Raw genomic sequence first — 27,387 nt, forward strand, 5'->3', positions numbered from 1 at the left:
TTTGACACTACACCGGTAACCATGAATTTGTGATAACTTCAAATAACCATCGAATTAAACATAATCAAATGTTTGTGTCAGCACATTTCGAACTTATAAGTTCTGCTGGTGGATAACACTTCTGAATAACTGGTACATCATTTATACCAAAATGGTTACCATTGCCCCTGTCACATGATGGACACACCGTCTTCTTGAAATTTCCGTTTCCAATAGGTGATGTGTAGTTAGCATCTTCCTCGTCAAACGATCGTTTATTAATGCCATTCCGACAGCACATTACTACGTCTTTACTGAGTCGTCTTTTTGTTGGTTTAATATAATTATAAGAGTATGCAGCTCTATTGTTTCTACTACCGCCATTCAGACAGCAACATAAGGTTTCTCTAAAAGCCTGCCTATAACGAACTGACATCACATTGTACAGCATAGGATTCACTGTTGACCCAACAAAGAATAGAACACCTACAAATACATGAAAATAAATATGTCAATCAAGTACACCATGGGATTTACTGTTGACTCAACAACGAACAGTACATCTACAAATACAAGTACACATAGGATTCACTGTTGACCAAACAAAGAATAGTACACCTACAAATACAAGTACACATAGGATTCACTGTTTACCCAACAAAGAATAGTACACCTACAAATACAAGAAAATAAATATGTCGGTCGAGTAAAATATAGGCCAATTGCAAAAGAACAAGAAACCAAGTTACTCAAGTGGACCGGAATTGATCAAAGCTGAAATTAAATTATATAGTATCATAATTTGCAGATTTAAAGCTTTTAAACGGAGTTTTTATATATAGAATTTTCTTTTAAAGTTATTAATTACAATTTTATTGTAAAGAAAATATTTTCCTGATTATTTTTACACTTCAAATATTAAACAAGGAGTTTTTCAATCAAACAATCGGTGTTACAGGCTGTTAAAAAACAGATAGTTCTATTTCATTTTGGTAAAACGTCTAAAATGAAATGAATGAGTTATCTTTACATGTCTTAATATGCGAATACAATTAGATGCTACCCAAACAAAAATTGTCCATACAAGGTTATTATTAATTCCAAAACACTAGTAACATAACTGGCTATAAAAAAGTCACTGCTTGGAGACAAAGTATAATAAATATTGAAATGCCAAAAGATTGACTGGATGGTTGATTCAAATTAATTACGTAATATGTATTCTTGAGAAAACGTTTAGAAATAAATCTGACAATGTTATGCAAGACTAATGAACGGAATAATAATTTGACATACACAATTTTGTGAAAAAAAATACATTTAGACAATGACAACTCAAGATTGATTGACCTTCATGACACTTGATTAATAAAAGTATGCAATCACGATAGAGATGGATGTTTAAAATTTGTTGTTGAAATAAGATAGTAAAGTCAAATACTTCTGGAAATGCCTAAACGTAACACAATAGTTATAACAAACAAACAAAAATTCCTAAAAGTAATTCAATATTTATAACAACTTGTCGCAACATTTGTTTACTTTTGTTTTGAAATATTGTTCTTTAAATGATAAGAGCAGACATCAGTTGTAGAGAAAAGTTCGCCTATGACGAATGTAGAGCCGCTTCATCATCTTATGAATAAATATATCTATGCAACTGTATTTCTAATAAAGTCTATTATTTCTTTTTATGAAGTATACAAGGTTAATGTATTGTCTATCGATGATAATCAGTGACACAATTTGTTTCCTTATTGTAAACGTTTTTAAACTAAGGTTGCTATCTCCTCAAGCAGAGTTTACTTGAAACTATGTGACTATTCGTTATCAAATGTAAGTTTTGATGTTCTCAAACGTTTAAGACTGGTGTCTTTCATTAACTTTAATCTCGGGCAAAACATTAGTAGCTCCAGAAAATCTGTATTATTCACTTGTATAATACACAATGTCGGAAACAGGGAAAAATGAAACAACAAAAATACCTAACTGCAGTAAAATTGAAAGTCCTTCATAAAATGACAAAAACAATGGTTCAAACACATCTTACAAATGGAAAACAACTGTCATATTTTTGACTTGGAGTATGTTGGATTAAAATTTGTTTCATAGCTGACTTAACCTCTAACTAACAGTCATAACGGACAAAAACGTCAAAAAATTTGGTTACAGCAGTCAATACCAGGCTTATAATTTGATACACCAGACGCGCGTTTCGTCTACATAAGACTCATCAGTGACGCTCACATTAAAAAAAGTTTGAAAGCCTAACAAGTACAAAGTTGAAGTGCATTGATGACCCAAAATTCAAAAAAGTTGTACCAAATACGGCTAAAGGTATCTATGCCTTGGATAAGGAAATCCTGAGTATCTCTAGCAATTCGTACTTTTGCAAACAGTAACTTTATAAAAATGACCATATGATTGATATCCATTTCAACACCAAAATGCTGACTACTTGGCTGTCAAAAGTTCTCAAAGGTACCAGGATTAAAATAAGATATGACAAACGCGCATTTCGCCTAAATAAAACTCATTAGTGACGCTCAGATCAAAATAGTTGTAAAGCCAACTAAATAAAATATTGAAGTGCATTGAGGACCAAAAATTCCAAAAAAAGTTGTGCCGTCAACATTGAAATAAAAAGTAAATCTCTATAAAAACAAATATAAATATTGAAATGACAAAAGATAAAAACATTTAGAAAAAAATCTGGCAATGTTATGAAAATAAGCTTGTCATAAATACCAGGATTGAAATTTGTAATTGCGCAATATGGAAGACGGAATTATTATTTGAAATACAAAACGTTGTAAAAAATACAATAAGACAATGACAACTCAAGATTGACTACTTCGTTAACACCTCCATGACACTTCTTCAATAAAACTTTGGAATCACAATAGAAATAGAAATAAATAACAATAAAATGAAGGCTCATTTATTTTTGTAATTGTTTTTCCTTTTTTCATCCAAAAATTATGTAAATTAAAGAAAGTATTTTGAAATGTGTATGCCTAAATTGCAGATATAGTACTCATCGTCTAAATAGGGTTTATTTCAAGTTTGAATCTTCAACATGTCGGGATGAACGTTCAAGAAATTGAAACAAATTATATAAAGGCAATGCCTAAATAAAACAAATTTAGTTCCATATGGGCAAATTTGTCATTTTTCATTCAATATTTATTTCCTGTTACTATTTATTGTCTGAACCGGTAATACTTAATCATACTTCAGTGGTAGCCAATAACCATGCCTATCTTTGCTCATTATGTCATCATGATATAGTTTAAGACAAATCGTTTAAAATTTTGTAACATAAAAACGTTACTAAGAAAAGGTGTATTATTTCAATATTCAATTATAAAATCCCGCATTTTTCAATTAGTAATTCGTACTATTACTCCTAACAGTTTTGCTTGTAATTGAACCCATATATTCGTTTCATAGCTTGTTTAATAACAACTGATTTCACTTTCATCAATATTTTCTATTTCGTGGAGACCATTTCTTATTTTTAAGGAGATAAGAATAAGAGAACAACCAACATCTGCCAATAAAACTTGTAATCTTTGTCAATAAATATTGGCGTCAAAAGAACCTGCCATGTGCAAGGTTTGAACTCCTAACATCGGTTATTATAGGCCAGTAATACAGTAGTTGAATTACTTATACCACAAGCCACCAAGGCACCCATTTTACATTCAAAAGTTTTGTGGATCGGGCTACGAGCCTACCATCGGATTGCATAAAAAAGGAAGATGAATAAGGCAAGATTTATAATGGTTACATGAACTTACCTGATATATAGAAGAGGTAACGTTGTATTGTCTGGTTTATTGGACTGCTCCAGTCTGTTACATACACTGTCATTAGTCGCTGTGCATGGAATGGTGCCCAACAAACAAAGAATGCTACAACAACTGCAACTGTAATGTTAAATAAATACACAATATTCAGGAGATGTGGTATGTATCTCTAAATATGACAATTACCATTTTTTTATATAGTTATTTCATTATGTCTGTTTCCCTCTTATCTTATTCCGTAAATTTTATTCGCCATTGATTGCAGAGGAAATTTTTTCAGTATTGATTTCATTTGTTTCCAGGATTTTTGTATTTGATTCAGTTTCCTGATTTTTTTTTATTAAATACTATCTAATTCTTATTATTGTTTTTTTTTTGTGTTGTGTTGGCTTTTTGGGAGAGGCGTCTCTCTCTTTTTATATTTGAAACCCATATAAATGACTACACATGTTGTTCAGTTCTAGATGAACCGAATGTCATAATTGCAAGGGATACTACATACTATGTTGTATAATTTATATTTGAGTCATATTTGATGTAGATAAAATTGAGAATGGAAATGGGGAATGTGTCAAAGAGACAACAACCCGACCAAATAAAAAAACAACAGCAGAAGGTCACCAACAGGTCTTCAATGTAACGAGAAATTCCCGCACCCGGAGGCGTCCTTCAGCTGGCCCCTAAACAAATATATACTAGTTCAGTGATAATGATACTTGTTCTAGAATTTGATGAAAAACTTAATCCGCCAATTTTTTTATTCGTAAGAGTTTAAAATATCAATAAGTATTCCCTAATAAAAAGGTATGGAGTGGTTCGCAGTATCATTAATTTCGTCAATATTAAGCGAAAACTTTTGGACTGTTCCTGAATACCCATAAGTATTTAATGTCTTATCTTCCGTATTTTATATTTTCTCCAATCCGGGACAAGTCATAAGACAACCAATCAGAACTGAAAAGTGTTAAGCGTAAATTTCAAGATGGCGTGATGATATAAAAAAAAAAACTACAAGGCTTCACATCGTGGTGCAAAACAATACTTGTTACAAGACGACACTTTTATATTTAAGCGTATTACCTAACATTCTTAACACAGCATTTATAGATGCAAGTTGGCTTCCCTTAGCATCATCCGATCCTGATCGATTCAAAGTTGTCTTTCTCAAGGCAAGAGCTATCATTATATACAATACTGTAATCATTGACATTGGAAGGGCAAAGAATAATATGGTCGATAACTGGAAAACAATTTTCATCCTTGGCACCCACTGATGTGGAATGTTACATTGCAACGAATCCAAAACCGGATGTCCATTATAGTCAGGAAGATAATAAAATGCTCGTGTATGTATCGGATAAGGCAGCGCACAGAAAAATGCGAAGATCCATATTGTTATTACAATTTTAATTGTTCTGGAGAGGCTGGCAATTTTCTGGGCTTTCAATGGATAACAAATAGCGATATATCTCTCAACAGTAAAAGCAGTTATTGTTAAGACTGAAGCATATGCCGTCATCTCAAACAAACAGCTTTTAAAAAGACAAAACGGCTCTCCAAATCTCCATGGATATGATTCTACTACAGCATAAGCTTCCTGTGGCAACCCTGTAAAAAAGAAATAAAATAGAATCCAGTGTGAATAAAATGCAGATTACAGCTGTACATTGATGCTACATCAACCCAAGGACACATACAACACAAGGCATATCGAGGTCAACAAAGTGTTACGGTCTCATCATTATTTAATTGTTATACACTATGCCAAGTTTTAAATCGTTCAACAGTCTGAGAAAGCTTAGCGTTAATCTGAAACAAGTCATCAAAAATTGACAACAAATTAACTAATTGTAATTATAATTATTATTATTTTTTACATATATTAAGTAATAACTTTTACAGTCACCCTTACACATTGGTTGACTGAAACGATATGTCTGTGTCCGAAACCAATAACAACATATTTCGCAGTCTTAATTCTAACGATACCATATCAGTCGTTTTATCTGGAAATTGTCCGATTGTGTCCTATTCCAAATTGTTTAGTTAATACGTAACCTGTCTTGCACCATGTGAAATTCATTCGAATTCCTCAGTTTTTGTTTTATTGTTGTTGCCTTGATTTGTCTCTTTATACTATCTTATGAAATTTAAACCATTTGGTTTCTTTTTAATTTTGGTTGACTGATATAAAAATTATGTATGTGTCTCAACTTATTAGTCGTTTGTTTCACAATCAAAGATCTTTAGATAACAGAATAATCGTCAAAGCTATTGTTAAATTAGGGCTTAACAGGTCCTGCACCTTTGGAGAACATTTGATTCCCTCAGGGTTTTTTTTGGTTTTTGTTTCTTACCTTGATTTGTCTCCTTAAATGAGCATTAGCTACCTTCAGTTTCAATTTGAAGTAAACATAGAATTTGAACTCTTTTTTAGACCTTTCATTTATTAGATACTGAACATTGTATTTCTTTGAATAAAAAATGTGTTAACATTAATTTAATAGTTTCTGCAAAAACATGCCTATAGAAATAAAATGACCAAGCATTTTAATATAAAAAGTAAAATCACAAAAATACTAAATTCAGAGGAAAATCTAATCGGAAAGTCCATTATCACATGGCAAAATCAAACGACAAAACACATCAAAAACGAATGGACAAGAACTGTAATATTCCTGACTTGGTACAGGCATTTTTAAATGTTTAGCCGTGTTAACTTCTGAGATAATTTGAAGATCATATAAATAAACTCATCAGAGATACCAGGATTGAAATTTTGTACTTGCGCAGGACGTGTGCGGTTTTTTTAAAAGACTCATCAGTGACGCTGAAATTGAAAGAAGTTGAACGGCCAAATAAAGTACGAAGTTCAAGAGCAGTTTTAACAAATACCTTATTATTTTGTTATCTACAGTTAAGGTTGTATATTCCTGAAGTAGAAAAGCCTTAGTATTTCAAAAATTCAAAGTTGTGTAAACAGTTAATTTATGATTATGACCATATCAATGATAAATTAAGTCAATACAAAAGTCCTGATCACTAGGCTGGTTATACCCTCGGGGAATAAAATCTCCAGCAACAGGGAGAAAATTAGTTTCATAAAATGAAGTTAAGGTAGCACAGAAAGTCAAACAAAACTGAATGCGTCGGGAGATTCCAATAAAGTATGCCGGTATTGCTCCGGCCAAGGTTTGATTCTATAAAATTATGCAAAGACTTGTCGATGTTTCCTGCCGGAATCGTGTCATTATTGAGCTTCGATTTTGCTAAATATGAATAAAACCACAAATATGAGGTATCAACGTTAATGAGACAGCAATTAACGACAAAATGACCAAATTGTTGAAAGACGTATGTTTCTTGTAGTTGCATTTTGACATTTTATTGGTAATGATATTGCCATTTGTAACGCATTAGTGACCATTGGTCAGACTCGATTGGCAATTGAACAGAACAAATTGAAACAAGGCCTACAATTAACTACACTAGACGTTTACACAAAGTTCAATAGTACAAGTATCAAAACAGAAGGACACATTTTAAAAGAGTTGGTATTACTTTGCTTCATAAAAAAGAATGGCCAACGTTGATACAAGTATCTTGTCTTAGGGAGGGATAAATCATACTTTGTAAAGAATCATTCTGATTCAAACAAAAAATTCTCTGAAACCGATATTATCAAGATGCTTGATTTCTTGATTGACAACATATTTGTTACGTTCGGAGGACGTGTTTTTCAACAGACTATCGGCATCCCAATGGGAACAAACTGTGCCCCTCTACTTGCTGACTTGTTTCTTTATTATTATCAGGCTGACCTCATGCAGGAACTTCTTAGGAAGAAAGATAAGAAGTTAGCAATATCCTTTAACTCTACTTTCCGCTATATAGATGACGTTCTTTCACTAAACAATTCAAAATTTGGTGACTATGTGGATCGCATCTATCCCATCGAATTGGAGATAAAGGATACTACAGATACAGTTAAGTCGGCTTCATATCTTGACTTACATCTAGAAATTGACAATGAGGGTCGGTTGAAGACAAAACTTTACGACAAAAGAGATGATTTCAGCTTTCCAATTGTGAACTTTCCATTTCTAAGTAGCAACATTCCAGCAGCACCTGCATACGGGGTATATATCTCCCAATTGATACGATATTCCCGTGCTTGCATTTCCTATCATGATTTTCTTGATAGAGGGTTACTGCTCACAAGGAAGCTATTAAACCAAGAGTTCCAAATAGTGAAGTTGAAATCATCCCTTCGTAAATTTTACGGACGCCATCACGAGTTGGTTGACCGTTATGGAATAACCGTTCAACAAATGATATCGGATATGTTCCTTACGTCGTAACTACAATCCCTTCCCTTTCATGAATTTGACCTACCGAATTAGACTATTTACCGGATTTGTAATCACATAAGCAACACGACAGGTGCCGCATGTGGAGCAGGATCTGCTTACCCTTCCGGAGCACCTGAGATCACCCCTAGTTTTTGGTGGGGTTCGTGTTGTTTATTCTTTAGTTTTCTATGTTGTGTCATGTGTACTATTGTTTTTCTGTTTGTCTTTTTCATTTTTAGCCATGGCGTTGTCAGTTTGTTTTAGATTTACGAGTTTGACTGTCCCTTTGGTATCTTTCGTCCCTCTTTTATAACAAATTTGAATTCAAAAATTGGTGCCAATTCTTGCTATAAAAATCTTCTCCTCAGGGTTTACAAATACCTAGGTTTTGGGATTTTTTTTATACATTTTAGAATTAATGATACTTTAATGATATTTACGTCGGTGCATAACTTCTGACTAGCTGGCTGATTTTTTTAAAAGTCATTTTTTCTTATCGTTTCGTGCATACAACATCATAAGCGTTAGAATAAAAAAAAGTAGAAAGGCAAGCTAAGTTACAAAGCAGCAATCAACTGAAAACCAAAAGTCCAATAAGTTGTGCCAAATAAGAGCAGTACAATATATGACTTAGGGTATAAAACTGTAATATATTATTTTGTATTTCTTCTTTTATAACTTGTCAGATATTTGTACCTACTGAAAACGTCTATACAGTTCCATGAGGATTTTTTTATTATTAATTGCGGTAAAGATTATAGCTATATCAATTTGACTTTACAAAGTATCATCAAACATAATTATAAACAACCTTTAAAGATAGTTCATAACCATGTTTAATTAAAGTAATTTTATATTTTGCTAACATTACTGTATCCAACCTTACATAAGTTCGGTTTTTGACAACATTGTCAAATCGATTCCACCAAGATGTGTTGATGCAAGGAAATATCACAAGTATGTAATTGCTCATTTCTTGTCCTGGTTTATCAATCTTGGGGAAATTAAATCCTGTCTGGATATTGACTTGTAAACTATTACAGGGTAATAAATAGTTCAACATTTGTTTTATTATTGTATAACAGTTGATAAACCACAGCCTGGGGAGATATTACGTAAGAACGACTATATGAGATCAACACAATTTAAATAAAATAACGTAAAAGGTTTGCAGGTTTAAATATTTTGTACTACATTAACTATCAATTTACCAAACTAGTAATCATCAAACATAAGAGTATCGTAAAGTGTTCACCGATACACTCACTAGCTCTTATACTTTATAACGGCGAAAGAGTATTTTTATTTTCTGAAACTCATCACAATCGATACCTCTCAACAAATGTCATTACAAATAAAAGTTTTTGACAGAAATATCTTTGATTGGAATCTTGTTTGTTTGGTTTTAGTTTAAAATTACATTTACTGTAACTGTTTTCTTCTTAAGCTTCAATTCTAGAGAATGCCTACTTGTGTGTGCATTATATCATTGCAGTAGAACATATAAAAAAGAGTGGCAACTTTCAGGTTCTTTGTAGTTTTGGATTGTTATTATCAGATTCAATTTGTTTAAGGAATGACTGTAATATTTTTTCTGTCTATGAAGAAATAACATAAACAATTTGGTGCACACTGAATAACGCGCGAAGAGGGTTATTTAACAGTATGCACCACATATTTTTATGTTATTTCGAACAGACAGAAAAAAATATTACAGTCATTTCTTATAATTTAATTCTAAATTCCGTTTTAAATCGTAGAAACCATGAAAAACGTTGCAGACGTCACGGTCACATGATTGAATTATGTCTATGGGCTGATAAACAAATAACGTCAGCCAATCAGAAGACGTGTTACATCCAATTAAGTTCATACAGAAATTTATTTCTATTCAACACGGGTACCTTGTAGTATATGTCCAGTAAATAACAAGCCAGATAATCATCATTTTAATGTTTAAAACACGTTTAGGAATGATCAGAAAACCAAAATATATCATTATTAAGAAGAAGAACTCTTTGAGTAAGCTAACGATGCCCATTGTTGAATTGTAACGCCTTGTGATATTAAGTTAAATAGTTCTTGAAAATGAGAGGATGTTGATTTTGAACTCGGTTATTCCCAAATAATTTAAAGCCTGATGTCCGTAATAAAATGTGTTTTAAAAAGACCAAAATTTTAAGTCGGTTTTTATAACGTGCAAGTTCACAAAAAAAAAACGCAGGAAGACATGTCACCCTCCCTGGACACAATATACTGACTTTGGACAGACAAGTGATTGTTTTTAAATTCCGCGTGCTTGAAGAAGAAGTAGATAATGTAAATATTCGACTTTTTTGTTTGATCCGAAAGGGAAAAAGACTGGTACACAGGAATGTTGTCATGTACTCACTGGTAGTAAATTATATACATGCAAAGTTTTTAAACATATTTATAACACTGAACAATATTTGCTATAGAAAATGCCACAACTTTAATAATTGATTGTGGTGTGGCAGCATCGTGATACTTGTTATTTATGCCCGCGTCACACTGTCCCGATTTTTATATACGATGGACACCCGAATGCGAAAATTGTAAGTTCGCACGAAGTTGGTCCCGATCTCTTTAAAATACCAAAGAGTGACCGAAGCAAGTACGATGAATAACGAAGTCTATACGATGGTGCCGAAATTATATACGATAGTAAAAGAAGAGGGACGAAAGATACCAAAGGGACAGTCAAACTCATAAATCTAAAACAAACTGACAACGCCATGGCTAAAAATGAAAAAGACAAACAGAAAAACAATAGTACACATGACACAACATAGAAAACTAAAGAATAAACAACACTAACCCCACCAAAAACTAGGGGTGATCTCAGGTGCTCCGGAAGGGTAAGATGGACAAACGAAGGTTAACCAAAGACTGGTATTTAAGCTTCCTATCTCAGCCGAAGCCTACACGATGGATCACGCAGGCTACACGATGGATTACGAAGGCTACACGATGGATTACGATGATGGCGCAAGGGCCATACGATGTCTAAAAGACGTCATGTACAGCTTACGATGCATTTAAATTATATGCAATATAATACAAGTATACAAACGATCTAAAATGCGTTCTACCTGTTTTGAACTTTTTTATGATACGAACAGAATTTCGAGAACATATCGTTTCTGTACAAGTCTGACATGCATGGCGGGAAATCGACCTGTTCGTCTAATTCTTATAAAACTTAGTTTAGTATCCCCTCGCCTACTACATGCAAGTTGCGTGTAGATAAAATTGTTATGAACACTCTAGAACCAAAATGCTCAAAACTCGGTATGGTGTTACTTGTTAAGAATAACCTAAGCGCTATCGACTTTAAAATTCAAGGTCAAGATCACAGTGGCAGTTGTAATACAAGGCAATATCATCCTTGTGGACACTCTAAAACCAATATGCTTCAAAAGATTTAAACCACATTTGGTATATTGTTCTTCCTTGTAATTATCTGACATTTTTTACGTTCAAGTCCAAAGGTCAAGGTCATGAAGATGGACATGTTTTTTTCTCTCATTGAAATAGCATAATACACAGGAAATTGTTTTTTTACCTGCTGGTTCTAAAGACAATATTAAAGGGTTTCCAGCTACTGAATGTTTTGGTTGATTTCTAAAAAAATAGTTTATGTATCGAATATGCATATTCAATTTATCATTTTCTGCATGTGTCATATACAAATATAGTGTCCATAGTTGTCCCCAATATGTTACATACGAGGGGATGCCACGCTCGGCATTGCCTTGTTTTAACTGTAAAATGTGTGCACTAGTCTAAATAATCACCCATAATTATGCCCATGTTTACTGATCCATCTTAAAGGTTCGTTGATCACTTTTATTCAAAGAGCTCTTTCAAGGAGAATATCATATTAATATAGACAAAAGGAAGGATGTGGGGAAAGCAACAAATGCGGCAAAATATGACATATAGAAAACAAAATGGTTATGAAGTAAACATTCGTGAGACAACAACTCAGATGATACATAAAAAATCAGAATAATGAAGAAAAAGTTGGTTTCCCTATATGCATGTACCTGCAGTGTTGGTGTACGAGGCGCGTTTATAATTTTTATTATGTTGATATGAAAAAATTGACAAAAATAATATTTTACTTATAAAAGTAAATCCTGAGCGTGTAATAGCTGCTCTTCTTGTTCTCATAGAATCATATGATATGAGCTCCATGTTTTGTGAACGTCTTTCTTAACTGTCGTATTAGACTGACCAGTGCATATCGCACATTGCACTTTAAATACATTTTAGCGCGAAAACTTCCATTTAGCTGAATGTATTGCCGTCGTAGTTCCATCTTGTCGCCTTCGTACTTTTATTCGATGGCAACACGACGGGATTACGAGGTCTTCACGAAGTCGTGTTGCCATCTTAAGACCTTCGGGTAGCTTCGTGATTCATTCGTGTAGACATCGTAATTTCAAAACTACCCGATGGTAACGATGGAAACACGAATGCAATACGATGTTCAAAGATGCATTCCCGGTGACATTACGATGGTGAGGATGGTGATACGTACTCAATACGAACCCTCAACATCGGACGCACCTTCGGGGATTTTTTAACATGTTAAAAAATTTAGAACCGTTCCAGAAATTGTCTCCGAAGGCTAGAAAAAGTGGCCGATGGTTCTACGATGGTTAACGATGGCACTACGAATAGCCCGATTTGGATACGATCAGTCCCGATTTTGAAAATTTCCATTATCGTTTTGCAATCGGCGTAAAAATCGGGACAGTGTGACGCGGGCATAAAAGATTTACGTATCTTACTATAATGAAGCTGCACTTGCAAATCTCTACATGAACACCTACTTTTTGTTTAAATTGATGAATGCAAAACGATAAACATACATGAAGATACCTTGGACATTGACCTTTAAATGAATACAAGAAAAGTTCGTTTGAAATTGAATTTAATATTGACTGATTAATGAAATTTAGTATCCTAAAATAAATGTCAATTTATCCAAGTATTTTACCCTTGTCACATCTATAGGAATACTGTTTTATTCGTTGTATCAAATTTATTCCAATTAGTTATCAATTCAAACAGGAGGATATAGGAAAGACACAATGAGAACCGGTAACAATTTACGTCTAATTGTATTACCAGTTGAAGTGTTAAAATTGAATAAATAGAGAGATTGTTCAATCGAATTTACTAGAAGACAGACAATTGCGTTAAGTTTCAAATAAATTCAATTTAAATAGCGTATTTTCCTTCAGAAATTTTCAAAATAAAAATAAAACAATCATTGATATCATAATGAATCAAGATGTTAAATAAATCAAGAGACAATGCAAGTTCGTCTTGATCTTCTGTAAAGTAACTATGATCGCAAATGCTTATTCAAAGTTATGAAACCGTAATAATTCTTAATATATTTTGATGAGATACTCTTCAATTATTTCAACATCAATAATTTACAAGACATTGTAGAGTTTTCTTAAAATATTTCAGGTATCAGCAGAGAAAAACTAAAAAAAAATCTATACCAGTGTTTTAACCCATCGTTACAAGTAATAGTTATAGTTAGTGAATAGTACAAGAACAAACAATATCTCTCTTATGCTCCTTTCGTGGGTGTTTTCATCTAGTTAGATAACATCAGTATGATTGAACTGTTACCAATAATAAACTTGAGAATGGAAATGGGGAATGTGTCAAAGAGACAACAACCCGACCAAAGAGCAGACAACAACAGAAGGTCACCAAGAGATCTTCAATGCAGCGAGAAATTCCCGCACTCGGAAGCGTCCATCTGCTAGCCCCTAAACAAGTATTTATACTAGTTCAGTGATAATGAACGCCATAAGAAACTAAAATTAAAAATAATTCAAGACTAACAAAGGCCAGAGTCTCTTGACTTGGGACAGGCGCAAAAATGCGTCGGGGTTCAACATGTTTATGAGATCTCAACCCTTCCCCTATACCCCTAGCCAATGCAGAAAAGTAAAAGTATAACAATACGTACATTAAAATTCAGTTAAAGAGAAGTCCGAGTCTGATATCAGAAGATGTAACCAAAGAAAATAAACAAAATGACAATAATACATAAATAACAACAAAATATTAACAGTTAACTGACATGCCAGCTCCAGACTTCAATTAGACTGATTGAAAGTTTATGTCTTCATCATATAAATATCAGGCACAATTCTTCCCGTTAGGGGTTTAATATCATAACATATATGAGAAGAACATAACCCGTGTCATGCCAACAACTGGTTTTTTTTAATGTTTTTAGTTCTGATGCAAAGACCCTATGAGTGAATCAATATTAACTCCAAATTATGCAATCTTTAATCACCTGACAACAGTATCGTAACTTTATCCTTTCTTAATAAGTCTATTTTAAGGTTTTGTTAGCTTCAGAGGTGAATACTGACATTGTTGTGCTTTGTAAAGAAAATTTCCATAAAATATTTGATGTGAATTACTAAACGCATAAGAAGTCTGCATGTTGAGCTATATTTACGAATGATGTCCTTATACCGATGAAAAAAAAATTAGTAAATGATTTGACAAGTTTGTGATATCGAAAACCCTGGTGCGATACTTTTTCTCGTTAAAATCTAAAACATTGTTACATACATGAGCGAATCGTACAAGTTGAGATATATAAAGACCGTAAGATGGTGACAAGGATATATTTGACCAACTTCATAGAATTTAACAAACATCTCGTAGTCCATTTGAGGGTTAAAATGGTTTTACACTAGTCAATGTTTTGGGCCTTTTAAAGCTTGTTGTTCGGTATGAGTCAAGGCACCGTGTTGAAGCCTATACTTTAACATATAATGGTTTACTTTTATAAATTATTGCTTGACTGGAGCGTTGTCATTGGCTCTATTACCACATCTTCGTATCTTTATATAAAGTCAACGGTTTGATTTTTTTTCTCAAATCTCAATCACAACAGGATAAATGGGTTTTGTTCCATGTTGAATTCATGCAAAAGTTACAAGTAACACTAACCGTACAAATGAGTCAAAACGAGCATGTGCAGATTTTACTCGACAACTTTTGAAAACCGGACATTACTTCACCAAATGACACTTTACTAATGTGTAAACAAATTAATATTAAAACATCCATCCCTTATTTGATAACTATTTACAACACTGAGTCGATGTTTCGACCCCGAGGGTGTCACCAGCCCAGTAGTCAACATTTCGGTGTTGACATGAATATCAATAATGTGGTCATTTTTATAAATTTCCTGTTCACAAAACTTTGAATTTTTCGAAAAACTAAGGATTTTCTTATCCAAGGCAAAGATTACCTTCGCCGTATTTGGCAGAACTTTTTGGAATTTTGGATCCTCAATGCTCTTCAACTTTGTTATTGTTTGGCTTTATAAAAATTTTAATATGAACGTCACTGATGAGTCTTATGTAGAACTGCGCGTCTGGCGTACTAAATTATAATCTTTGTACCTTTGATTACTATTTAATAAAAAAAAAAAAAAATCATAAAATATGAAAGGCTGCAATCCTTTTCTATCCACATTTACTTTTTAGATCAAGAACAAATTGATAGCAAAACTTACAATACTGATAAATAAATATTTAGTTATATCATGACTAATGGCATTACAGCATTTCCGGAGACATTAAATGTAACGTGTCCATCACTGATATTACACTGATGATAGTGACAAAAAACTTCACTCCAAAGAAAACATTACAGGATGTATTTTGCGTGATAAATTACTTTTATTTAGTTTCAAGTAAAAATGACAAGTTATGATATCTTCTATATATATATTGGCCATTTCGATAGCAAAATTTGTCGAGTAAATCTACGGATTTCTAGTTGACAATTATGGCAAACAGTGTTTACAAATAAATTCTTAAAATGTTAACTTAAATTGTTTTTATAGTAAAAATTTTAATATAACGAATGAAAAGTCTATATTTCGATTAAATAACATGTTAAATACAAAAGTTTGAATTTGATTTCATTGCATTAAGTGACATTTGTATTGCATAAACATTACTATTCTTAATTATTTGGTTTTAAACGGGTATTCTTACATCAATGTGGTCATAGATTTATCAAAACTTTACACATCATAGTTATTTAAACACATCAACTTTGTAAATTGACTTTGAATAACTTAACACTACTCAGTGTATATAAAGTGCGAATCCAGCTAGTTCATTTTTACTGTTATATGCGGGTATGTCTATTGTAGAATAAAGGATCATGGGAAAACTGTATTTGTTTATGTTTTGAAAATATCAAGTTTAGTGATTTGAAGATAAGTTTTAACATATTTTCATTGTGATATGTCTTTATAATATACAAACTTAGCATTAAAGTTCAAATAAGTGTTATAAAAGCATCATAATATAGCATATCGATTATTGAAAGCGATCCATTTTAACTATAGATGCGATGAATTATCACTGTTAGTGCAGTCATTATTAATGTAGAATTTTCAAAGATGCGAGGAATTTTTATTGTAGAATTATGTGATAAATGCACTTGCAACAAACGAAAAAACTTAGTTGATGACTTTAGGATTTATGAAACATGTATTTTCAAATTGAAATACAAACTCCTCATTCATTCTTCATCAAATATATAGCTTTTCAAACTTGTAACAAAAGCGATTCTCAAAATGAAAAATTCTAGATCCGCGAATGGATACTACCGCAGAGGTAAAACCATACACATTTGGGTTATTCTACACGAAATGCATGCTACAATTCATTTTTGTTGATTTTATAACCTTTGGAACTCTTTGTGGGCTATTTCAGCAACTAGGCAAAATTTCCCCAAACAAGATACACGGTTAGATTCAGCATGTAAACGAATCCCAAATATCTATATTAAAGGACTTTTGTCTGTAAATTTGGACACAAAATTGAAAAAGGGACCAAAAATATAAAAAATGCATGCATAGGATACATTTGTTATTGAAGGCATGACTGTAACAATAGGACTAATCTACAAAAATATCTTATTCTGGGGGTCTCATTGGGGGTTCTGATCCCGGATCCCGCTTACTGTTTTGGCAGATTCCCGTATTCCGCTTATTGTTTCGTCAGATTCCCGTATCCCGCTTATACTATGCAGTTCTCATTTTTTGTAATTATCCGTGTCCCGCTAGACTTCATTTCTCGTTTTTCACGATACAATCATTTGTCTTTCACCTGTCACGCTTGTAAAAAATCGGCAATCCGGCGTCACGCTTATACCCAAATGCGACCCACTATTTTACTCTATTCTGACTCATATTAAGCCCATTATGAATATATTAAAAAGGTAGCGTGGATTTTTTTTATCCCATCTCGTTTCGTTTTTGAGCCATATATAGATGTCGTATGTGACAATGAGACAACTCTCCATCCGAGTCACAATTTATAAAAGTAGACCATTATACGTCAAAATACGGTCTTCAACATGGAGTCTTGGCTCACACCGAACAGCAAGTTATAAAGGGCTCCAGTGTAAAACCTTTAAACGGGAAAACAAAGGTTCAATCTATATCAAGATGTACGTAATTAGTGGTGAAGTGTCATGAAAATGGATAAAAAAGTAAGGATAACGATCCCTATACGCTTCATAAGAAACTAAATGGAATACCTTTGAAATAAATGTTATTTCTATTGAATATATTAGAGTGTTTTAAAACCAAACTTTTCTCCGTAAGTTAAATTTTATCAAATCTTTCTCTTACTTTATCTATTGTTTGAGCAAGTCGACTAAATTAAGGCTTCATAGCTAATATCCTAATGCATGTAAAGCAAAACTTTGGTTGGCTTGCTTGCTTTGTTTGTTTAATTGTTTATACAAACTTTGTAAATAAGATTGACATTTTTAAACAATATGAATAAGCATAGTTTAACCTGTATTTTTAATATTTGAATTACATTGGGTGTTATCATAATGATTATCCAATAAAAGAAAAGCAAGCAAGTCAACTAAAGTCTTGCTCTACATGCTTAAAGAAATGAGCTGTGAAAGATAACAAAAAAAAATTATACAGTGAAAATGCACCGCATATACTAATGATTCGCTCTAGTTAAATATGAAGAAACTGAATGACAAAACATATTCTACGTTATACAACTTTATTAATTGTATTAAAATGAATATTTGTTACTGCAACAACACCTCACCTGTTAGTTATAAAGCACCTGCACGATCTGTTCGTGAAAAGTCATAAATATTCACCTATTTTGGTATATATTTCACAGCTGGATGGCTTTAGGCGCGATAAAACCCCGCTTCATCTCTTACTTTGTTTTATTAGTATTATGTATTTCTGAACATATACAGTTTAACTCATTTTCTTCCTTTTCTTCAAAAATTAAAAAAAGTTCGTCTGTTTATTTATCATTCTACATTAGACATTAATGGCATATACAGTAAAAATGATATTTTAGGATCCGCACTTTACATACACTGCTACTATGGTAAATAATGTCATCCGCCTACACTGTTTATACAAAAATAAGAAGATATGACTCAATTGCCAATCAGACGGCTTTCCACAAGAGACCAAATTACATAGATATTAACAGTTATAGTTCACCGTACTCACTTTAAACACGAGTAAAACCAATCCCGCATAGTCATCAACAAATGGCCCAAAATAATGACAATGACAATTCTAACGAAAAAACGTACAGCCTGATTAATGTACAAAATAATGAACGAAAAATATAAATTTCCAGAATATTCTACGACCTACTGTGAGAAGTTACCAGCATTTACAATATCTTAAGGCAACAGATGTTTTATCTCATAAATCAATTCAAAAGATATATATCAAAGTAACAAACAAAAACCGAGGGAATTGTTTTAACTCAAAAAGGAGCGAGTCGGATTTGTCCATATGGTGATCGTCTCTCTTTGTCCTGCACCTTATATGCGAATTAATACTCAGTATCAATAATGAAAAAAATCCCGGCAAGGAAAACAAATATGCTTATGAAAATTTACAGATTGAACATTGTGGTGCTGATACTTATAGTGGTTAAGAATTAAAACATATCATATATACTAAAAGTAGATGGTGTACACGAAAATGAAGTATTGCTAAATGTCAAGTAAAATGCATATTGAATGTGTTCTGTATTGTTTGTTTCATAACATTGTGTTCAAATCATAACAAAAATATATTTAGCGCACTGCATGCATTGTCACTTGGAAACCCAAACAATATGTGTTTCAGCGAATAAAATGCTAAACGTCAAAGTCAGCAAAGTCGAATTTGACCTAAATATACTTTAGTATCCATGACGTTGTGTTCACATTTCAAAAAGATTTTGTCAAGTGGTACTTTAATTATCATTCAGAACCAAAGAAGTATCATTGTTTGAGCAATCCTTAGCACAAAACTTTTGAACGGTAAATGTTATTACTATCAAAATCGTGCTTGACCTTTATTGTATGATCATGTGTTCTAAGTTCAAAAGATTTGGTACAGTTGTACTTTTCTGAAACCTAAGAAAACTAAGACTAATGGAAATTTACAAGCATTATTTTTGAACGAAACATACCAATACTACAAATTGATATTGTATTTCATGGTTCATATTATTGTGTTCAAGTTCCATTTTAGTATTTTTATAACACTTTTTAATGTACGTAAGGGCATAACTCTTTGATGATATAAGTCTGCAACATTAAGAATTAAATTTGTATTTCATCGTCAATAACGTTGTGTTAAAGAAAGTTTGGTAAGACAACTTTTTGTCTCTTTGAATTTGAAAAATTTAAATAGTTTAAATAAATTTTAATCCTGGTACCTATTTACACTACTGGGTCGTTGCCATTGCTGGTGGACGTTTCGTACTCAACAAGTGGGTATTGACATGAATATCAATAATGTTGTAATTTTTCTTAAATTATAATTCTGATACCTTTGATAACTAATTAATCAAAGAACCACATTTAGAAGCCATTTGTCTGTCCCTAATATTAAGAATTTTGTCTTATCTATTTGTTTTAGTGCTTGCATTTCATATTAATACATAATTCATAATGTTCTACGCTAGACGCGCGTTTCGTAAGCATACGACTCATGAAAGGTACTGAAATTATACATTGGAAGGCCAAATTAAATACGGAGTTGTAGAGCTTTAACCCCAAAATTTGTGTCGAAAGGGCTAAGCAATTCTGTTCATAGGTGATAGAAAGTTAGTTTATTTACAAAACATAAAAATATTAATATGATATGTCAACCAGTTAACTAAAGACATGGTTATTCCCTCGAGGACACAGCGTTCATTATTATTCACCGCGACGTAGAAATTTTGAAAATTATCAAAGATATCAGACTAATCATTTCGTATGCCAGATGCGTTAATCTTCAAATAACCGCATTTCCAAATTTTGTCATTTATGAGAACAAAGGCTTAATCCAAAATAATATGTGCGAACAACATTTCTATATTTAGAAGTTGATATCAGGTTAAAAATCTGTTATGGACATATTCCTTGGTTCCTGATGTATTTCCTCCAAAACAGTGTGAAAATTAAAAATAACAAAAATTACGATCTACAAAGGAAAATTGAAAAAGTAATTTCTGTTATCAAATGGCAAATGGCAACACATTAAACTAATAGAAAACAAAGGTCATAGCTGGTTTGATATACATTAGATAAAGACATTTCCATATGTAGAAAATAATTCAAACCTGGTTTTTCTAGCTAGTTAAATCTCTCATTTGTATGAGAATCGTACAGAATGGAATCATATTATCAACAGTTTGTCAGCAAAACAAACTGACATAATAGGTAACAGTATCATCAAAAGCACAGTAGTCAACATTCTGTTATGATCTAAATTAATATAAAAAAAAAACAATTATGTCAACAAAGAATATCAAAATGGCATAAAGGCACTCTCTAGACAAAGCACAAATGCAAAACTAAAGACAAGAATACACAAAAAAAAATAGCTCAATAACCAAATATTGGCATGCATAATTAGCGAAAGTGAAAGTAATATTACTATGAATGGACTACACAAAAAAGTTGTTATAGAGTATTTGTCAACAAGGTCTTGGTTCTTTATGGTGACCTTTAGAGAAGGACGACATATTCCTGATTTGTCAACTTTCTGCTCAGACACTAATGGAGTCTGAGTAGCAGCTGAAAGTTCTTGAATATCTGATTTAGTTGGCCAATGTATATATTATGTGTTTGTAAATTGATATACTGCTGAAAAGAATTGAAATCATCTCGTTTCTCATAGATTCAGGAGATGGGACGACTGCTTATGTCATACTCGAGAAACAAATCTATAAAAATAGACAGGAAGTCGTGTCTGTGTTGTGCTTAATGTTTCAGTTCTGGGGAAATTTTAAGATGGAACCAAATTAGAAATGTTTGGATTGTTAAAGAGAGAACATCAATAACGTATCTGATTGTAAAATGAAATGTTCTGGCTTCTTTGATTTTCTAGTTTTTGACAAGTGTTTGAACAAACTCCGACTCATGTAAAAATAAGAAGAGCCCGGCAAAGAGAGGCGCAGCGTTCATTCTCATTAGAATGCCGACAATTCGTTCGAAATAGAATCAATGAATGACGCAGAATTATGGCCAGGCTTATATGGTGGCAAATACGTTGTGAACTATTTTATATACTTCAGCTTTATATTTCAGAAGTTAAAGTGTCGGACAATCCAGGTCTTGTTACAAACACGGTAACTATAATACCCTCGATGCAAATCCATACTCAGTGTAAGTAAAAAAAACTAGCATATATACTAAAATTAATGTTGTACAGGAAAACAAAACCAAAATTCATAATGAATACATCTTGTTTTAGATTTTTTCATTAAATTGAGTTATAAACTTAAACGATTGTCAAACGTACCTATTGCCTTGTCTCTTTGAAACCCATACGATCTGTATATAACGAAGTAAATGATATAATGACAAAATCGAACTTGACTTTTATATTATGATCCATAACATTGATTGTGTTCACATTTTCAAAGAATTGGTCAAGTGATACTTTAAACTTCATACAGAAGCCAAAAAAAATATCAATGTGTGAGCAATCCTTAGCGCAAAACTCTTGAACAGTAAATGTCATTAACATCAAAATTGAATTTGACCTTTAGTGTATGATCTTTGTTCTAAGTTCAAACAAGAGCTTCAAGGAGATTTGTAAAACCAAATTGCTTGTTTCTGAATCCTTTATATTATTTCATTTGTATAAAATCGTTTAATGTTGATTCTTCTGAATAATTATTGTTTAAACTAAGTTCAAACAAATTTGTAAAATGATAATTTTATAATCATTCAGAAACCTTACAAACCCAAAAATAAAGGTAATTAACGGGCATAACTCTCGACAGGTTAATGCCAAAACCCCCAAATTGACGCATTCACAGTGTGGTACAGGCGAACAAAAATCCAACATTTTGGTATTTTCGTAATTCCTTTTTACGTACGTAATTGGCATAACTCGAAAGGACGAGAGGTTTTTTAAATAATCCAGGTTCGAACATTTTCTGCTACGACACGGATGACGTTTTAAAATGTCTAAGTAATATGTGCATTATCTTGAATACCGATTGAGTTTAGCAATGTATATCTCAAGTGTAGATAAGTTGCTATATTGCTACTGAGGTGGGGGAATTCATAATGTTAAAACAAAGATCGTCTTGTTTATAATAGATTCTTAAAATGTGATGACCTTATATGTCAAACTCGAGACATAAGTCTACAAATGAAACCGAAGAAGACATATCAGTGGTTTTTATAATATCTTGTTCTGGGGAAAAAATAATGGAAGCCAAGAAGAAAAGTGTAGATTGTTGATTGAATGAAAAGTATGAATCTATCCAAATTCAAAATTTCTGAGTAAATAATTTTGCTAGTATACACTTTTTTATAAGTGTTGGAACAATCTTAGACTCATATGAAAATAAGAAGACCTCGACAAGGACATGCGTACAATTTGTTCTCCTATGAATGTCGACAGTTTATTCGAAATAAAATCAACAGATAGACATACGAATGATAACATGGAAGAAGATACGCTGTTAACGATTTAATATTTTAAGCTTTATGTCACAGAAGATAAAAGAGTCGGACAATACAGGTCTTTTTCACAAACATCTTAACTATAATTACATAACCATTGGAGTCTTTGTCAATTTGATTTCCCTACGAAAAAGTTTTAGCTGGGGTCTTATTCTAATTTACTATAAACTACAAATGAAATTTTGTTATTGGTGTAATTGTTTAATGGATTTGCGTATTTTTTTTAGTAAGTTGTGTTGAATATCAAGACATATGTTCCGGTTTTTGTATGCTGGATCCCAATTATTTTCAATTAAACCTTTTATTTCTTTGTTGGTTGTTAACCAAATTCCGTCAATATAGCGGAACAAGAAATAACTCTCATGCAATTAAATGTTAACATAGTAAATACAAATAACAAATGGTTCAGTCCATCCCTTTCTGCTGAAAATGTATGTACCAGGTGAGGAATATGACAGTTATTTGTACGATGAGTGATAACTTTTAAATTTGTCCCTTATTTGGACTTTCCTTTTTAAATTATCTTGCAGTTCGGGACCTTTGTTTTTAGATATTTTATTAAGTAGTATACTATATTTGCTGTAAGCAATAAATGGTTGGTGTACTTGTTCGTCTTTGCTTCATTTTCATGATTCACTGGTTGACGTTCTGTTTTTGACGTAGGTCAGTGTCAGAGATGCAATAACTAATAGGTGAACTTCAAATATGGGTATAGAATGATTGCAATGTTTATCCCTCCTTTTGACATTGTGAACGATTTTCATTGTTCTTTTGTTGAAGTTCATTGTACGTGATTGAATCATTTTATGTTATATTTAAAACAATTCTAGGTATATCTGTTTTTTTATGGGCTATAGATGATAAACATCAAACATTAACATAATACATGACCTGTTGATGAAATTAGACTGAAACTTAATCTTCTGAATTATGAATATAAAATGCATATCTTTAGGAGTTAGTAAAAGTACCAGGCTTATGATTTGATACTTTTTAAAAATACCCACCAGTGACCCTCAGATCAAAATAATTGGAAATTAAAACAAGTACAAAATTAAAGAGCATAGAGGACCAAAGTTGTACCAAATACACCTAAGGTAATAAAATTTGGCATTCCTTACATCCGGAAAAAATAACATCAAAAGCACAAAAACGTGAACAGTTTTTTTGTTTAGAACTTGCATGATTGTTTTAATCATATTATAGTTCGAGGAATGAATCTGTTTGATTGAGATGTAAATGACAATTGAAATCAAATTTGTAAAGAAATTAGTTTAAAATACATTTCAACCATTTGCCAATATGCCGTGCATTACGTCAAATACATAAACAAAAAACCGGTGAGATATTCGTACATTTAAATTGTGCATTTGTTGTAACAATTACCTAATGTGTACAACACAACAATAGTAATATTTGAAGACAAGTAAATTAATTATCAATAATCTTCAACCATTTTCAACAGCAAAAACATAATGCAGCTGTTTCTGAAGAAATATTAAACATTTTGGAGAACTCACTGAAAAGAAGTATTTAAAGAAATAAATAAACTTAACAAACAGCATGTTATAAAAGACATTGAAACTTTTTCTTCACCAAATGCTTGCGAATATGTTCTATTTTACAAGGGGAATATACCGTTAATTAAAAAAAAAAGTCTATATGAATAAAAAAAAACTATTTGTGTCGGAACATAGTTAACTGGACTAGTGAGATCATAGAAAATTTGACCAGCAATGACAAATATAACAGTTACAATGTTTACAGAATCTGTCCACTGCAACAGTTATCAATCATTAACCTAAGTGTTAAAATCAAATGTTTTTTTATTGTATAATTTTCGGTCCTTCAAAACTCTTACTTGAAGGATACTTGAAGGACAACATGATATTTCGGAAACCTTATAACATAATTTGTTATTTGGAAATCCAAGCTCTGTATGTAATTAATCGCATTATCGAAGGTTTTTTGGGTCTAATCTAAACTTAATTTGATAGTTAGCTGTCAGGAAAGATCGTGTTTAATTTGATTCAATTGAATTTAAAATAAAATCTTAATACGGTTTCACTATGCTTTGTAAAGCATTATTGGTTTTGAATTACCACCTTTCAGTGACAGTGATTGTTCCCAATAACTCTGAAAACATCCCTATGTCCAGTTCTTATAGTACATGTTAAACAAGTGCGGATGTAAATGCTAATCTTAGTTTCCGCATAGAGAGAACAATATCTTAAAAATGAGAAATAAAGATACCAGAGGGACAGCCAAACTTATAAATCGAAAATAAACTGACAACGCCATGGCTTGAAATGAAAAATACAAACAGACAAACAATAGTACACATGACTCACCATAAAAACTAAAGAATAAACAACACGAACCCACGCTCACAATATTCTTGTATAACTTGCCACCCATTTTTATATGTACAAGTTTCTTTGTAAAAAATATGTATCATAAAATTAATATTATCTATTTTGATAATAATTTTATTATATACTGGATTTTATATAAACGATAATACTTTTAGCGTGCAATTTATTCATAGAATGGCGGTCTTCGTCCTGATCTTTAAAGCGTTTTATAATAGAACTCAATGGATATAGAAATGCTAAAATTTACTTTGGAGAATACAATACCTTTAAACGTTTTTTTTTTACTTTTCATTCTGGACAACAAATATTATAATGTATAAAAACACGCTCAAAACTAATCTGTATTATTGGTCACTGGAACAGAGAACTGATTAACAAACGCAACTTAATTTATACTCACCAAATATAAGCGTTAAAACATCTGATATAGCAAGACTGAAGAGGTAGTAATTTGTTGTCGTCTGCATGTAATTATTTTTCACGATTACAATACAGGTACAAATGTTACCCACAATTCCTGATATGAAGATCAAAGAATAAACTATCAACAACGTAACTTCAACAGGTAAGTCATGTCGCCGAGGTCCAAAATTAAGTAACAATAAATCGTCAATTGAAATATTTGCACTCTGATCCATAGAAATATTGAAACTTCTATTTTCGGCCATTACCACTTTTATTCACTAAAATATTTCCAAATATCAAAGATCAATTTTCAAAAATGTCCTTTCGTATCAAATTGCTGCTTCACGTCAAATCTTTTGGTAATCCATCATCATTAAAGAAGAATGACGTCTTGAAAACACTTCATGAGTATCTAAAAGAGCAAGAAGTTAAAAGTGAAGCCACAGATCGATAGTAAATATTGTATGAAACCGTTTTAACGCCAATACATTGCTGTACAAAATTAAGTATCAAGTTTAGTGACTATGCTGAAAATTAAAAAGCGCGGAAAGTCAATTGGAAATGTTATATATATGCTAATTGACAGACTATTCAATTAAACTTTTAAGAAAAACAAAACATTGACAATATTTAATTAAGATGCGCGGTTGACATGATGCTTGATAGTGGAATACTAATAACATTTTTAAGATAAACAATGTATTGTTTTCGAAATCCATAGCAATGATTGTAAGAGATGTCTTAAAGGTTTTTGTACATTTATTCTTGATGCATGTATCACAAGCTTGCTTTTGCAATAAGCACAATTTAACTATTAACTCGCATTTAACAATCTTTTTCTTTAAATATGACAGCAAAAAGGATTTAAAAACCCAATTCTAAAAATTAAAGTATTATAAGAAACTTACCGATACCAACATAGTAGTCTGCTTTAAGAAACCTAAACATTATATTAAAGCAAATTTAACAGACCAGATGTTGCATGCTCGCGTATCAGATTTAGATAGCAAGTTACACAATGGTTCCAATTAACAAATGTTCGTGCAATTCCTTTACTTTCGGAACAATATTTCCTGATATTAATGGCAGTTCCTGTAGTCGTCCTTGGACATTTTCGTATCAATATTCATCTGTTATGTACTGTAAATATGGCATAAATGTAGATTATGGATCAAGATTATTAACTTTGATTCGCCGACTCCCTTAAACGCGTTGATGTATTTGACGTTTTCTTTCCGAGTGGTCATTTATCTGAAATTATTAATCAATTGATTATAACGGTTCATGAATGGTCAGTTATTGGAATTGTAGATCATTTGATTTTGAGTCAATTACCCCTGCATCAATTGTTAACGTATGACTGAAATTCATAGGACGTAAACAATTAGCGCC

The 27,387-nt window shown here is 32.0% G+C and overlaps 1 protein-coding gene across 1 annotated transcript; it reads right to left on the reverse strand.

The window, feature by feature from the left end:
• Window positions 1-27,096, reverse strand: LOC134686324 (pyrokinin-1 receptor-like). Its single transcript, XM_063545996.1, has 5 exons — window positions 26,904-27,096; window positions 25,991-26,407; window positions 4,872-5,399; window positions 3,783-3,911; window positions 1-465 (listed from the first exon to the last, which is right to left on the reverse strand). Exons 2-5 carry the CDS (start codon window positions 26,256-26,258, stop codon window positions 65-67), a joined length of 1,326 nt encoding a protein of 441 aa, XP_063402066.1. The 5' UTR covers window positions 26,259-26,407; window positions 26,904-27,096; the 3' UTR covers window positions 1-64.
• Between the last annotated feature and the right edge of the window lie 291 nt (window positions 27,097-27,387).

The sequence above is a fragment of the Mytilus trossulus genome, chromosome 10 (assembly GCF_036588685.1).
Source record: "Mytilus trossulus isolate FHL-02 chromosome 10, PNRI_Mtr1.1.1.hap1, whole genome shotgun sequence".
Taxonomy (NCBI): domain Eukaryota; kingdom Metazoa; phylum Mollusca; class Bivalvia; order Mytilida; family Mytilidae; genus Mytilus; species Mytilus trossulus.

What these genes read in the sequence shown, in the direction of transcription:
- LOC134686324 (XM_063545996.1), bottom strand. Translation starts at nt 26,258, where the DNA reads ATGGCCGAAAATAGAAGTTTCAATATTTCTATGGATCAGAGTGCAAAT. An exon ending in TGCTGTGTTAAGAATGTTAG is followed by an intron (nt 3,912 to 4,871) that starts GTAATACGCTTA and finishes TTAACATTACAG; the next exon opens with TTGCAGTTGTTGTAGCATTC. An exon ending in TTACCTCTTCTATATATCAG is followed by an intron (nt 466 to 3,782) that starts GTAAGTTCATGT and finishes ATGTATTTGTAG; the next exon opens with GTGTTCTATTCTTTGTTGGG.